At 41.8% G+C, this 16,704-nt stretch overlaps 1 protein-coding gene across 1 annotated transcript in view; it reads left to right on the forward strand.

The window, feature by feature from the left end:
• Nucleotides 1–13,357, forward strand: part of LOC103782547 (putative pre-mRNA-splicing factor ATP-dependent RNA helicase DHX15) — a gene marked incomplete at its 5' end in the record, with an annotated part of 42,493 nt that extends 29,136 nt beyond the window's left edge. Inside the window, 4 exon segments of the mRNA XM_008950317.1 lie at nucleotides 1,901–2,023; nucleotides 4,248–4,438; nucleotides 11,470–11,639; nucleotides 12,793–13,357. Of these exon segments, the coding sequence (XP_008948565.1) occupies nucleotides 1,901–2,023; nucleotides 4,248–4,438; nucleotides 11,470–11,639; nucleotides 12,793–12,910 (602 nt within the window).
• Between the last annotated feature and the right edge of the window lie 3,347 nt (nucleotides 13,358–16,704).

The raw sequence follows: 16,704 nt of genomic DNA on the forward strand, positions 1-16,704 counted from the left end.
TGTAATAATTGTTAACATAAAATGGCTTAATTGCGGAGGTGGTGGTAGGTTGGTGCCTGTCTTTCTCTTCCCTTCCCCACCTTTCCCTCAGTCTCTACTACAGAGCAGTAAGTCCAGTATTTTTGTCTGTGGTGTTCAACTGATTTCTCTCCTTTTTCTATTTACCTTTTGCCAACGTGATTTTTTTTGTTTTAAAGCACAATTACTGTAATGATAAATAAGTTAGGTGGCTTTTTTTGGAATGATGGAAGCTGGTTAATGTATGGGTTTTAACTAAAATTCTGCTCTTAAAACAAACATGACCCTGTTACAGTATCTTAAGTCCACATAAAGATTGTCAGGCTCTTGGTAGCAAATCCATGTGTTTAATAGTTCGGATTGAATGGAAAACTAGGTACAAGAAAATAAAATAGCATTGAATAAATGAGCAGATTAAATTATTGTACTTAATTTTGTAAGAGCAGTCATGTCTTGCTGCAGGGTAGAAAGTGCTATTACTTACTCAAAACAGAGTTAAACTAGTGATAGAATAATTTGTAATTTGCTTTTGTCTGACTTAAATTAAAACACACCTTATTTTACCTGTTTTCAAATGCAAGACCCAAAACATAGAGGGTTTATTTTGCACCTGCATTTCTATTTTCTACAATGCATTGGTCTTTCTTGATTTGCTGCCACGTGATTCACAGTTGCAGTGTGTATTTTCTCAAGTTCAATCCAGTCAGTATTCATCTCATGTAGTGTTTTGGGGCTTTTATGGGAATTTAAGAATTAAGTGAAACCGCATAATACCCCACAAAAAGGCACTCATCTGTTAGGGACAGATGAAATGGAAAGGGGTGTTCTCATTAAATTGGTGAGCCTCAGTTCTGAGAAGGTTAATGTAGTCCCAAGCAGCTGGAAGAAGATAAGGATTTGTAGTGTCTTACTTAGTATTAACTTTATTGAAATTTAACATCTTCAAAATTATATATACTTAAAACCAAAATTATTTTTTTCCTCCTGTAGATCTCTATAAAGTAAAGATCTCTTGTAACTACTTCCACCATCTTGTGAATTAGTACTGATACTGCAAATCTGTAAGAATGTTGACAGACCTGAATTAAGTTGGCTGCAATTCTATTGATGGTCTTTGGTAGCCTGTAGTTGGAAAGAGAATGTTAAAACATGAGTTTTGGATTCAAGTCAGACTGAGTCAGATTTATGTAAGAGAGAGAGCGAGCTCATCACCACTTTTTATAGTTTTTTAAGGTTTTGTTTCAAGTGTTGCTGAAGGACAGTTTAACCTTCCACCACTACCGCTACCATCACAGCCGTTAGACTTGTTAATACTGTCATTCACATGTTTCTGTGTACCAGTGCTGATAGCAATACCACCTGGGGAACAGGCTGGACCTTACGAGTGTGTTCTGTCTAGTAGATTTGTGGTAAAACTGGTGTGTGTTTAGACTGTGCTCGTGCAGTACAGTTTCAGAACTATCTTCTTCACTCTGTCCATAGCGGCTTTCTGAGAAAACACTTGAATTGCAAGTTGGCTTTGTGATATGGGGTACTATCTTGTGGTAGAGCTATCAGCACTGGGTCTTGACCTAAGATCTGTTTAGCCTTCCAGTATAAATAGGCAATCTTGATGGCCTTCAGAACAGAGATCTTGATGCCTGCATATAGTTCTATTAAAATAATCAGGTACCCTGTAGCTTTGAAATCCTCTTGTCTTACAGATGTGGTTAGGTGTTGATGTACCAAATCAAGGTAGTAAACAGTCCAAGATGCAGTTGGAGGCCATCCTGCCCTGCCCTATGCTCTGTGAACTGACCTAGCTAGGCCTTGTTCCTCTGTCTGTGAATGCGTGACTCATCGATATGGGCGTTTGTGTTGGGCCCATACCAACCTTGTTTAGTCCCACAGTGTTTTGTTCGCCCCACGGAAGCAAAGAAAGCAGCAGATGAAGCCAAGATGAGGTTTGCCCACATAGATGGAGATCATTTGACGTTGCTGAATGTCTACCATGCTTTCAAACAGAGTAAGTATGCACTTGTTGCAGCAAAATTATTTGTATTACTTTGCTTTTGCTTCTGGTTTGTGTGGACAGTCGAAAGGCTTGGGTTTGTTTTTTGAGTCATTCAACTGGAATCTTAAATATTGACTTTTTTTTTTTTCCCCCTAAGTATATATGAGTGTTATTTAAGTGCTGCTTTTTTTGAGGGGGAAACAAAACAAAGAGCCAAGAGGTCATGTAACAGTTAAAATGACTATGGAGACAAGCTGGGCTTTTAAATCAGTGCTGGGTAACTGTGGACAGAAGGAAATAAGCATTCCTATAATTAAAAAATACTGGAAGTTTATCTGGCATTAATTATAGAAAAACCTACATAATTGCGTACTAATTTTTTCAAGGAGAGTAGTACAAAAAACACTTTGACTTTGGAGAAGAATATGTTCCTAGAACTAAAACCTTTTTAATCCTAACTTTTTAATATAGTTAGGAATTGGATAATAAGGCCTTGGGATGGACTGAGAGGCACAGGGGTGATGCATCAACCAGAAGTAACTTAGAGCCATACAGTAAATTTATTTACCCTGTTTCTGTGTACATTGTGGTCTTCCTCAGCATAGCTGAAGTCTATTTTAGCAGCTTGAAAAAGATGGGAATGAACAGGTGATGCTAGGAGTCCTTGAAAAGGACTACATAAGTGGCACACTTTTTAAACTGTAACTTATCCTGGTGGTAAGTTAAAAGATGACTCTTAACTGCCAACCAGGTTAATTTAAATGCTCCAGTTCCATTTTCCTGTAAACAGACAAAAAGCAAGTCTTTTACCCTGAGATAAACATAGCTTGGTGCCCCTTTCTGCTGCAGCTTTATCTACAGATATTGCACTGAAACATTTTAACAATGTATCAATCTGAAATAGAGGTGTCTTCAGAGCAAAAGTCCAAAAGTCTTCAAAACAGTTTAAAACAACAGCCGAAAAACTTCCACCAAACACCTGTGAATTGGAGGCATCTGTTGCTTGATTTTTTTTTTTCTATCAGCTTTTTAGTTATCAGAATCCAGTATGTCTTGCAGACATTTTGTGTGTGCATATGTTTCTGGAGGCCACTGTTCTTATGCTGAGGGATGGAATTATTTGGGGAATGTTTTCTTCAGTTTTACTATGAAATCTGAGTAGAGTTTATGGGGTTCACGAGACAAAATGCTGCTACTCCTTATGTCTAGAACAATATAAACCAGTTATGGGTCATCTAAAACCACAGTTTAAATGTCACGGAAAACACCATTCTACAGTAATTCAATTCTGGTTCTCCTGTATAGCATACTACAGCTTCAGCATTCATACTGAATTTTAAATATTTTCAGTAAGATAAAGCACAGAAAGAACTTCCCTTAAATTATGTAACCTTCTTTTCAATGCAAATTAAGCAGTCTCTCTCTCTGTACAAGAGATACTTGAAGTTTTAATTATTGTTAAGGCTGATTTTGTTGGATTATTAAACTGACAAAGAATGTAAGAGCATCACTTGCAAAGTAACAACTAATAGGGAGAACTGGGTTTCTTGGTGTTAAACATGCAGGGTTTTTATCCTGATGGAATGACTCAGGCCTGCTGTCTGAACAGGTTTCATATTGGAGCTATCAGCAGCAGAAGCAGTGACTTAGAGTACAGAGCTCTGTTACTGATGCTGTGTTTTACGAGCCATGTTTACTTAAACTGCCGTGAGGGTCCTCGTGCTCTTTATTAGCCTGTCTGTATAGCCCTTAACTGTTACTTGGAAGTTGAATTGAAGGAGGGTTGTTTCTTCAGTACAGTATAGTCATGCACAGTAACTGTGTTCATTGCACACTACAGTTAACTGAATTTAAGGAACACAGTACAATCTTTGTTTTACACTGCTGGTTTGGAAGGTGATTTTTCGAGTTGCAGGGCATGATTTTTGAAACATGCAAATTTATTGGTACAGAATTTCGACAAAATATCAGTGGTGGTGTGTGTGTTATTTTGGTGAGGGGGGGAAAGCAAAGTGGTTTTTTTTTTCCTGATCACGTGCTTCCTGAGTAGAAAACAATTTGGGCCAGCTTTCTAATGCAATAAATGGACTGAATAAATTAAGAGCTTTTGTCATTTGTAAAAGTTTACGGATATTTTTTTCTGGTTCATCTGATCAATTGGTTTAGATGCTATTTTCTTTACTTGGTCTAATTGGATGAAATACTAATTTTTGATTCATGTTTTTTAATGTTGCAGATCATGAGTCGGTTCAGTGGTGTTATGACAACTTCATTAACTACAGGTCCCTGATGTCTGCAGACAATGTACGCCAGCAGCTGTCACGAATCATGGATAGATTTAATTTGCCTCGCAGGAGCACAGACTTTACCAGCCGAGACTATTACATCAACATCAGGAAGGCATTAGTTACTGGGTATTTCATGCAGGTATGTTATGGTGGCGCCGGGAACATAGTTCAGTGTTGACATGGCTTGTTACGCTGGTACGGTTCTGATGTGTCGTAGCGGGGTGAACGTTGCTCAGTTTGTGGCTAACTGTACTACCACGTGGTCTTTGTTGGGTGGCTCGATTGTTACTCATAGTACATCCTGTAGTCCAGTCTTATCTGGAAGAGAAGTTGTAGGTAATCTTACTAGGAACAGAATACTGTTTCTGGTATGGCCAGTCAGGGATTGACCACTAACTTCTGAATAGCTGAGGAAGTAACTTCATAAAACATACCAAAGTACCTGCAGAATATGTATTTTTAAAATTATTTGTAATGTGATAGAAAGAGGGGAAGTGTACCTGTATATAAATATTCATTATAAGTAGCCCTTATAGAAGGAGAGTGTTTTGCATCGCTTTCCATATGTATATTTCACTTTAGAATTACATGAGTCAGCTGCTGGAGTGCTGGAGCAGGTCTGTAATTCCAGAATGCATGCTGTTGCTAACTCCTTTGCCTCTGGAACCAGGATGGTATGGAAGCCACTAAGCCATTCTCCACTGGTGCATATTTCCAGGCTAGAATGCAGGTTCTGTTCTTGGTGCACTAGTTTTTGTGATTGTTTTTGCTTTTTTTTTTTGGTGTAGTACCTTTGTGCTTGGTTTCTTCTCCTCAGCATTCATCCCTGGGGCTAGAAGAGTCCCCTTGCTGTACTCAGGGTACAGAACCTGTAATGAGAGTGAGTCTTCACGTGACTATTATGATGATGTTTTTCCTGGAAAACACGCATCCTGGTGCATCTCAGCAGTGCCTCTGCTGGATGCCAGTGTCTCACTTCTGGAGAACTCAACCTCATTACCCTGAGGAGGCCCAGCAATGTGTAGGAGTGCAGCAGCAGCGTGGTTCTGGGTTTTCAGAACACGGGAGTATCGATGTCAGCAGCTGTATTTCACTCTAATGCAAATGGGATATTAAGGTTGTTGGTTGTTTTTAAATATTAAAATGGCTTTAAAGAGCGACTTGCTGTAAACCCTTCAGACACGCAGGCTGGTCACGATGTTCAGCCCTTGCTTTTGGGCCATGTTTTCTTCATCTTTCTTGGGGTATGCTTTAGTACACATTCCCACCTACACCTTTAAGTCTTTAAACGTTCTGCAAGACAAAACTGCCAGACAGTTGGTGTTTGGCCTCAGCTGCTTGAGTTGCACTTGGGTTTGTCAGAGTACCCTGTGTCTTTCTTCATTGTCTTAGACCTGTAGAAGACCATGTCCTTGGATGTTTATGCACTGTTGGTTTATATTGTGTTAGAGTGAAAATCTAACATTTTCATGCTGTAGATGTGGAACAGTACTGTTGGTGCAGGTAGCTTTTTGGTCTCTGCTGCTCAGGAGTTAGATCTGTTTTTCTGTTTCTGCTGTGAATAGAGCAGTAGGCTCTCACAGATGAAAATGAAAACCTTTCTGGAAATCTCCTCCATGGTCAGCATGTTGTTTACCACCCCCTCACCCAAAATGCCTGATTGAATTTTGGGGCTGAATTGAGAAATAGCTATGGCAGACCTCTTGAAGACATTTGGAGTGGAAGCCATTTCGGCAGTTTCTCTTCTCCTTTGATGTGTTTGAGCATTTTACTTTCAGTTTCTTTGACTGTTAAACCTCTGTGATAGTGTGATGCCTATCTGACCTTGACTTGGAACCTTCTGTCATGAGTTCCATGTTGCTTTGAGTAACCTTCAGTAGAAAACTTATAAATACTTAGAAATATAAACACTCAGATGTTATTTAGCAACAGCTGATGAATTTAAAAATGTAGTCTGTGCATATTGTACCCTCTAAGCAGATACTCAAGCTCTGGCATTTGGGGGCTTTTGGTCAGAAAACCACAGTAATGAGATGCGTACGTCATTCTTTGGCTGCTTAGTACAGAACATGTGTGGAATTCCAAGTCCAGTCCATTGCAGTGTGCACATACCAGAGGTAGGCAGTGTCTGCATGTACAATTCTTAAGTCTATGGGCAGCACTTAGCAGAAGCTGCTTCTTCAAACTCTTCAACTTCAAAAAACACTGTGTGAAGAAATGGGAAATGGCAGCAGACATTGTTCTGAAATGATTCTCCTTGACTTCACTGTTCTATGCTTTGGTAGTTGCCTAAAACAAGTCATAGTAGACAAACATCTACAGAGAAATGCTAATCAAGACCTGTGGTTGAAGTCAGGCAGTGCAGGCCTGTAGTAACTATTGAAATAGTGCTAACTATATGATCAGTAGTTAGTACTGCAAACTTGCCTGCCTTCAGTTGTGTATGTGACTGACTGATGTGGAACCTCTGCTGGTTGCAAATCATCTCTTTACCCTTCATATTTAAATAAAAGCTTGAGTTCCAGCAGTTCTGCCATTTGTCATTCTCCCATGACAGACAAAGGGAATAGTAAAAGAGTTCAAAAGTGCCAACAGTTCTGTGTGCAGAAACACTTCTGGAAAGATACATATTGACAAGCAGTGTCTTATAAAATATTTGTGCTGTCCCTTGTTTCTTCTAGTTTTTATAATGGAAACCTTTTAGCGTCTTTTTTTTTTCAGTAGTTGTTTCATCATCCTACATCAGAATATGCAAAGCATATATGAAATGGCACGAGAGTGATGCTTGCAAAATCATGGAAGAAACTGCTCACTGAAAATAAAGTACCTCTGGGAAATATTGCCTTCTTAGTGCTTCAGTGCTAGACAAACCCTGCATAGTGTACAGCTAGAACACAGTCATAATTTGGCAATGAGACTAAACTAGGTATAGGTGATTATAGAATTGTTTAGGTTGGAAAAGGTCCTTGAGTCCAGCCATCACCCAGCACTGCTAAGTCCACCACTAAACCATGTCCCTGGGCACCATGTCCACACTTTTTTAATACCTCTAGGGATGATGACTCAACCACTGCCCTGGGCAGCCTTTTCCAATAATTGACAGTCCTTTTGGTGAAGAAGTTTTCTCATATCCAACCTAAACTTACCCTTGTGCAACTTGAGGCCATTTCCTCTTTTCCTGTTGCTTATTATTTCAGAGAAGAGACCAATCCCCACCTCACTACACCCTCCTTTCAAGGCGTTGTAGAGTATGATAAGGTTTCGTCTGAGCCTCCTTTTCTCCAGGCTAAACAACCCCAGTTCCCTCGGCTGCTCCTGATGAGACTTCTTCTTTAGACCCTTGACAGGCTTGGTTGCCCTTTGTTGGACACGCTTCAGCACCTCAAAGCCCATAACTGAACCTAGTATTAGAGGTGCGGTCCCGAGTACAGGGGGGTAGCCACTTTCTCAGTCTTGATGGCCATGCAATTTCTGATAGAAGCCAGGATTTCATTGGCCACCTGGCCACACTGCTGGCTCATATTTGGCCACCTGTTGACCAGCACTCCCAGGTCCTTTTCTGCCAGGCAGCTTTCCATCCATTCTTCCCCAAGCCTGTAGTGTTCTGTGGAGTTGTGATGCCAGTGTAGACTCTGCACATGGCCTTGTTGAACCTCACACCATTAGCACTGGCCCATCAATCCAGCCTGTCCTTTACTTGACAGAAGTCAAAAACCCTTTAAAATATTTTTTAAAGCATTAATAGACATGTAACTGAAATAATTGGGTGGTAAAAACTAAGCAAAAGTAACTATAGTACAGGAAGCAAGCAAAAGAAACTGTTAAAATTGAACTGGGAAAGGCAAGCAAATTACAAAGCACTTGAAAGATGGGTCATCTTTCCCTTGATGAAGTTTGTTTTTTGAGACTGATATTACCAGTTTTCTTAAAGAACTTAAAGATTTTTCACTATATTTCCAGTCTAGTAGTGAAGGCAGGGCCAGAATTAATGGTTGAAAATCGAAGTCAGAATTTAAAGATGAAGCTAAGTCCCATGATGTCTTCAAATCAAGCTTTGAACGTTTTTGGGAAGATGTGTCTTAGTCAAACCCAGGATGTATTTGGGACACTACAGAAGAAATTAAATTACCTGTTCTGTACAGGAAGTTCTATGTTAGATGATTGGACTACTAATTAAAATATTCTTGCTGCTACTTAGTCTTTGGTGCTATTTTGTGCATAAAATGATGTGTATTTTGAAGTCTTTAGATAATCAGGCTCCTACAAGGATAGAATAGTAATAAAATAAGCCTATGGCACAAAGGTGGTCACCAGTGCCTTAAATAATACTCATTTTGCTCTTTAAGAATGCAGAGGAACCATTTAAAACTTTTTAATAGCTTCAGAAAAACAGCTGTGTGCTCTGAAAGCAGAAGTTTCAGAAATCCAAGCAGCGGACACTGCTCCTTTCAGGTGGGCTTTCTTGGACTGCAGAGTTGCCTGCTGCAGAGATGCATGGGCTGGCTTGGCTCTTGGTGATCCTTTCAGAATCATGTTTGTGTAGCTGCTTATGTACTGAACGTTAGGAGCTTTTTCTCTCCAGTTACAGCCCGATTCTTTGATCAGGTCACCCAGTTCACAGCTGTTTCTATATTAATACATGACATATTCCTTGATAATCTCAGGGTTCAGATGTGCTCCCTACTGTCTTGCTTGCTACTATTACACATCGAAAAACAAACCTGTTTGCTAGATGTGCTTTGTATGACTCTGGTTTTGGTGGAAGCTCAGGCTTTCTATCCTCCGAAAACCAGCACAGACTCGCAGAACGGCTGGGGCTGGAGGGGTTGTCTGGAGGCCCCCTGGCCCAGCTGCTGCTGCATTCTGTTTTGCAGGCACTGGGATTGGTTGCATGCCAGGGGTTCAAAGGAGCATGGGTGTATATGCTGCCTCCTGCATGTCCTTGTTCTCTCCCTTAAGTCACCCTTGGTGCTTGCCTGAGAGCATTCTGAACTCTTTTAGCACAGTGCTCTGGCAAGCCACTTCCTCTTGTGGAAGAGAAGCAGAATTGGCTGTGTCAGGTGTGCTGAAGCAGCTCAGGCCAGGAGGGAGCAGGAGAACACAGCTGCTGACAGGTTGTGGCTGCTTGCTGTGGAACCGTGGCTTCATGGGGTGTGTTCTGTGCTGGTGCTGCTGGTACTGGAGCTGACACCCGCCGGTCACGCGGGTGCCAGCAGGCACAGGGTCCGTGCTGCAGCGCGGCCTTCGCTCGGGGCGGGAGGAAGGTGTGATAGTATGAACGCTGAGGGGTGGCTTATCCCTCCTGTCTGTTCTAAGGGAGTGTTATTCCCTTCATTGGGGTTGTTCCAGTCCCTTTCCTTCCCTGGGAATTAAGAGGTAGCTGTATTTTTCCAAGTATGCTTAATTAGTTATTTCAGAATAGTTTTACTTGTTTACTTTGTATAATTCTGAACTAAGAAATAACTCTACTGTCATTATAAACGACATGGAAGAGGAAACTATTTCAGCAAGCCAGATAAGACTTTACTGTTTTAATACCTCTGAATGAGACGGGGCTAAAGGTAAGTTGTGTTGGTTTAAATCTGACAACATGCTGTTTTCTGGAATGAAATCTAAATAAATTGTTCTGTCCTTTCATAGGAAGAACAGAAACAGATAAAGCATCCAGATATTTTTGTACACATGCTTTACTTTTGATCTGAAAAATGAAATTGATTTAAAAAACCCTTCCTGTATAAAAATCATAATCCCACAGCAACCACTGTACTGTGATCGCGCCAGATCTGTGACAGATGAGTTTCTAGTCTAGTTTGGTTTGCAGATATAGTGCTATTTAATTTTGCAAATGCTGGATTGAGTTAGATGAAATTAAGCCTAAATCGTTACAGTGTGCTGTTAATCTCCATTTAAGAGTCTCTGTTGTCACCCCAAACTTGAAATAAAGTAGCAGTGTTATCTCTAAAATCTTGAGTGAAAAGATTTGCAGACTATAGAAATACCTTGTTCCACTCCTAAAACCTGTTCTTTGCATTAATGTCACAAAGTATAAAAGAGAAGCACACTCAAAATAAGTCATTTGTTACTAAGGAGATATTCTGACTTAAAATTTGTTACCTATTGCTTTAGAAGTCCTGAGATTTTAATCTAATAGATGTATTTTTATCTTTGATAAGGCAAAAAAAGAAGTGAGATATTCCTTGGAATTAAGAAAACAAGGGAGTACACAGTGTATTAAAGGACAGCAGCTGATGATGAGCTGATTTAAATGTCTTTCAGACATCTTTTAGCCATTGTCCGTCCTGCGGAAGCTTTTTACAGTGTGTGTGTGTGTATATGTGTAATGAAATAAGTACTGAGGTCATCTTGAATTACCAGTATCAGAAGGTTAATTTTAGTTACTTGTTCTGTTAGATTAACTGTTCTTACAGAGGATACCCTTCTAAGGATAACTGCCTGCTTTACCAAATCTTAATGAGCTAGGTATCGGAGCATCTCGGCGAGGTAGGCATTATTCCCTTCCACAGAGCAGGAAGCTTAGTCAGAGGAAGGTTAATTGATTTTCACCAAGGTCACAGCAGAAGTGTGTTGCTGAACCTACACTTTACAGCTCTGAAGCCCATGCTGTAACAGGACTGTTCTTAGTTCTGACATACTAAATTTCCCATTCTTACTGGACTGACAGTTTTTTCAGGCCCACTGTATGAGAGGATTTGCAGAATAATACATGCATCAGTAAAATTACTACTGAAATACTGTGCTAACAGAAGCTTGAAAGGGTAACATTGGGTCTCGCCAGTCCCACAGTAGCTGCTGCAGTGAAGTGCTTGAAGCAGACCTCTGTGGTAGACCACAGTTGACTTTGTGTGATGATACAAACCTGTGTGATAGATATTTCCTTCCAGTACTCGCTTCTGTTGGCATTGCAGTTCTGCTTATAATGGTTCTTTTTGGGTGGTAACCGTTTTCATGTGCTGCTTAAATTGTGTATTAGAGTGTACGCTTACCATGGCAGTTGGCAAAAACATCTGGCACCATGATTGTGTCTATTAAAAATTTTTTTTTTTTGAAAGTTGGAGTAGTATATTTTGTGTAGAACACTTAACAGCCATCTTGAAATAGCTTTTTTTAAATTTCCTGTGGTAATTAATGAAAGAATGTCTTTTTACTTAGGTGGCACACTTGGAGCGAACGGGGCATTACCTAACAGTAAAAGATAACCAGGTGGTGCAGTTGCATCCCTCCACTGTTCTTGATCACAAGCCAGAATGGGTGCTCTACAATGAGTTTGTCCTTACAACGAAGAATTACATCCGGACATGTACAGACATTAAGCCAGAATGGTAAGACAAAAGTCTTAAAAAGCTCTTGTTTTTAATTTTCCTTTTTTAGACTGAGGTAATTCCTTTCACTTCTCCTCAGGCTAGTGTAACTGAAATGGTTTGTGGGAGCAGTGGTGGCACAGGCTCTGTAGGTGCCTACCCGTTGTCTTTGTGGTGCCTCGTTTCTGTTAGTGGGAGCTGTGTGACTCTCGGCTGCCCAAGCTCCGTGCAGCGCGCAGGGCGTGCCTGGCGCGGAACACTGAAAGCCTCCTGGGAAGGAGCTGCCTGGGCATGCCAGGTCTGGGGATGTGTCCCAGCACCTGCTGTGTACCTGAGTGAAGAGAGACTGGTAGATGCCTCTGTTCTCAAGATCTGGGACCTCTCCTGGCAGTAGTTGTCTTAAGTTTTGTGGAGGGATCCGATGAAGATTCTGCCTTAAAATAAAATGGGTCGAGGTGATAATACTGGTGCAACCTGCCTTGTCATTTATGGTCTATTTATTTGTCAATAGACTGTATGTCAAGGAAATTAGAGGCCTCTAGAGACAAGCAGGGATCAGAATTGTCTTGCCTGTGTTTAGGGTTGGACTTAAACAGCCAAGTTGTAAGCTTTGGATATTGGGGAGGCTCTTTAGTTGTTGAATTTGTGCAGAAGGAGTTTAAAGGTTCGTAAGCCAGAAGACACAGCATGCAGAGAGAGAGAGATATATATATATTCAATAATATTGTAATGGAAAACATTTGGATCCTTCCTTGGAAATCTTTTTCACAATACGCACTGCATAGCCTAAAGCAGAATCCTTGGTGGCCTTGGTTGCATTTTAAAGCTTAAGCCAGCAAAGGCTGAACTGCACTCTAACCCAGACTGGCATGTTGTGGCTGTAGACCTGAAGCAGTGGCTCTGACTGTGTGGGCTGCTGTGGCAGCGTGGGTCTGTAGGAGGCTTGTGGCTGAGCCCCAGCACCTCGTGAGACTCGAGCGCCTGAGATTTTGCTTTGGAGTTGGGCTCTTGCAGAGGAGGACTGAGATTTACATGTGCATAAACTTCCATTTGTCTTAGGACTGCAGAATGAGCTGCAAACAACAGATAATCTTTGTTTCCCTCAGTTGTAGAATTTCTGTAGGATGCATCTTAAAGTTTGAGTCTTAGTAACAAACTTCTCCTTTTTTGACAGGCTGGTGAAAATTGCCCCTCAATATTATGACATGAGCAATTTTCCACAGTGCGAAGCAAAGAGACAGTTGGATCGCATCATTGCCAAACTTCAGTCCAAGGAATACTCACAGTACTGAATTCGTGCATTGAACTGAAGTTGCTCAGAGGACAGCTTTAAGAGATGAAAGGATTTAAAGTTCAAGTTGTGCTCTTCACTTTGGTTCAATAATGGCCTTTATTTGAAAGCTTTTTAATTTTTCTTTACAGTAAATATTCCATTCTGATTTCATAAATTAAACATTTATGCCTCCCTTTTGTGTTGACACTGTAGCTCATACTGGAAAAGCTGATCAATGTTTTGCAGTTTATTGAAAGTAGTTCTATATATAACAATGTTATAAGCATTTCTTTAGAAATGGTTGAAAATGCTTCTAAAAATGTGATTATCGACCATGGTATGCATGATCGTTGTAATTGTTGACATTCCTTTTAGAAGTTGTGAAATGTTACAACTTGTGCTTATGTAGACACAATCTTCGGCTTCAGTACGAAGGTACTGACTTCAATAAAGTCTATTTATACTATTTTTGTGCCACAGTATGTCAGTATTTCTATTGTTCTGATCAAAACGTGAGAAGCCATTTATCTTCCCATTAAACTGACATGGCAGTAGTTTAATATTTTAGGATGAAAAGTGCAGATGCTTTAGCGGCACGATTACAATGACATCAATGGAGTGCACACAACATTGGTCCTCTGCAAACTTGTTTAAATTATGTAGGGAATTGTTTCAAAAATGAAATGCACGCAGTTGTTTTTGGAGAGTGCTTTCTTCAGACATACTCCTCAATATCTCTTGGACAGAACTGTAGTAATACGTCCTGTAAAGTGAAGAGTCTGTGGCCAGTTAGAAGTGACCCTGCTGGGCAGTGTTAAGGTGAAGACCAACACAAATAACGGCGTAAGCAACCCTCCGGGTCGAGTGGCATGGTACCCTTGTAATTTTGTAGTGATTTTTAATGAAATATGACTTGACTGTTTTTAATTTTGGAAAACTAATCCCACATGGAACTTATACTAAGATCTGATCAGAGGTCTGGCAAACCTCTCCTGTAAGGACAGCCTGGAGAAAAGAAGGCTCTGGGAAGGCCTGACTGCAACCTCCCAGTATCTGAAGGGGGCCTACAAGAATGCTGGGGAGGGACTTTTCACAAGGACTTGTAGTGATAGGATGAGGGGTAATGGGTTTGAACTGGAAGAAGGCAGACTTAGATTAGACTTAAGGAAGAATGTCACTGTGAGGGTGGTGAGACACTGGAACAGGTTGCCCAGGGAAGTTGTGGATGTTCTGTCACTGGAGGTGTTCAAGACCAGGTTGGATGTGGCCTTGTGCCACCTGGTCTAGCAGAAGGTGCCCCTGCCCAGGGCAGGGTGTTGCAACTAGACGATCTTTTAAGGTCCCTTCTGACCCAGACGATTATGGGATTCTGTGATTTAGGGTATTTGGTCAGATTTCAGTTTTTCTGCTGTGTAATACACTGAGATTTGGTTCTTCTGGCAAGAGGAAGCTGGAGTAGCTCTCGCTGATGAAACGGGTTCCGTGCAAAGGGTGCTGTGTGCTGTCATGTTGTAAGGCTGAAGCAAAAATAGGTTATGTTTGGGGAACTGTCAGCTAACCTTGTTTACACTAATCTTTGCACTGATGTTTGGGGTATCCTATTTAAATCATACCAGTTGGCTATAAATTACTCAGAATCAAATAACTTGAGGAGTTTATTCTAACTTTTTTCTAAACTGCCATTTATGTGATGGGGAGTGAAGTTTCGAAACCTCTTTTTTTGTTAGCAGTGAAAACAGTATTGTGAAGGAAACCAAGTCTCAAGATTAAAACTTGAATGAATTTATATCACCCAGTGCAATTTGTGAGTCTGTTCCAGGTTTGATAAGCAAGCGAGGGAGTGGGGGATCTGCCTCACTGCAGCCTTGGGAGATTGGTTGGGACTTCCCTATGAAGTAGTTTTCAGTAGGAAGAACCAACTCAGTTACATGAGTTTTTATTTAAAATACAGGGATCCTGAACTTTAGCAGTTTGGTTTCAAACTAGTATTCCTAACCGTACAAATGTTTGTTTTACAAATTCCTTGTCCAGGATAACTTGGGTGCAGTATGTGGGGTTTCATAATGGCTGCCTTAGCCTCCTTTTGGGAGGCTGAGGGGGCTGCTTTGGGCAATGCTGAAAAGTTGCTGCTCCCCAGGTAAGAATTTCTCTAATGTTTGTCTGCAGCCTTCAGCTAAATGGTGTAGAACCACCTTCTGCATGACTTTCCCTAGGTATGGCAAGGTCCACGAACACAGCCAATTCTCAGTGTGAAACCCCTCGAGGACCCCAGAACCAGCTGGCATAAACTGCAGCAGCTTTGGTATTTGCAAATGGGGGAGCAGATGGCTGTGGCTGTGAGTGGAACTTGACACAAGAGAGACTTTGGCCTGGTTTTCTTTATTTTCTGCTTTTAATTGTCATGCCCCCAAACTTGGTTTGGGCTATGACAGCCAAGCTATTGTTCACTCTGTCTTTGCTGAGTGTAGCTACTACAGGCCGAGCTCACATCCTCTGACAGCTGGGAAACCTGCCGTCTTCCAGTTCAGTCAGTGACACCTGTGCAGCCCAGGGTAAGGCACTGGTGTCACTGGCTTAACGGGTGGGCTGTTGGGTGTCCCTGCTGTCCTCTCCCCCAGGCAGCAAGAACAGGAGCTGTGGGTGGCAGCTTGACTGTCAGGGCACTGCTGGCTCCTGGAGGATAGCGCTTCGAGAAGGTGCTGAAGCTCCAGCATCTGGGCAGGCTGGATTTGACACTGGTGTGATATGTGTGTCATCGTGATTCCCTGGAAAATGCTTCTCTTGCTGAAGAACTGGCAGGCAAAGCCCTTCCCATACCCAAGCTTTGGACTAAGGCATTTCTGTTTCTTGTACCAGATGGCATGTGCATCGTTGTTCTGAGAATGGCCTTGGGGCTGGGGTGTCGCTGCCCCCGGCCCCTGTCCTGCTGCACCGTGCTGATTGATATGTGTGTCATCGTGATTCCCTGGAAAATGCTTCTCTTGCTGAAGAACTGGCAGGCAAAGCCCTTCCCATACCCAAGCTTTGGACTAAGGCATTTCTGTTTCTTGTACCAGATGGCATGTGCATCGTTGTTCTGAGAATGGCCTTGGGGCTGGGGTGTCGCTGCCCCCGGCCCCTGTCCTGCTGCACCGTGCTGATCACTAACAGCCCGGGGTACCTGCCCCCAGCCCCTGTCCTGCTGCACCGTGCTGATCACTAACAGCCTGGGGTACTTCGGGGGCTGGGGCAGCCTCACTGAAATCACTGTGGATACACACCCTGAGAGTCACTGCTAATGTCACTGTCTTTATTTATTTTTTTTTTTTGGTAATTTCGGAGCCATCCAGCAGTGGGAAGGGAGCAAGTTCTCCAAGAAGTAACCGTCCCTCTCTGAAGGAATGACAAGAGAACAGCACGACTTCTTGGAGAAAGGCATTTTCTAGGTCCTAAAGGGAAGCTAAGTGGGAGCTCTTAACTGCATTCCTTTTGATACAACAAATGCAGGCAGAGTAACTGGGTTTTGAGCATAGCCCTGGTTTTGCTAAGTGCTGAAAGATAAAAATCTCATGCCCATTTTTTTTCTGGTGGAAAAACCTGCCAAAAAGTTTGCCTAGAGAAACAAAAGGAAACCAAGATGGAGGTGTAGGAATGAGGCCGCTTCGTCTATGGGTATATGAGGCTACTGCCTCCCTCCTAGAACAATTTAAACCACCCAGAGCTTTGGTTTTGGCTCCTTACGCTGCAGGGGGAAGAGTTTGCGAATATCGCAGCGTCAGGTTCCCGTGTGTTTTGTTCAGTGGCACGCTGAGCCCCCGCGGTGCGAGGGGTTCC

Source organism: Merops nubicus, unplaced genomic scaffold, assembly GCF_000691845.1.
Source record: "Merops nubicus isolate BGI_N331 unplaced genomic scaffold, ASM69184v1 scaffold11792, whole genome shotgun sequence".
In the NCBI taxonomy this organism is placed as follows: domain Eukaryota; kingdom Metazoa; phylum Chordata; class Aves; order Coraciiformes; family Meropidae; genus Merops; species Merops nubicus.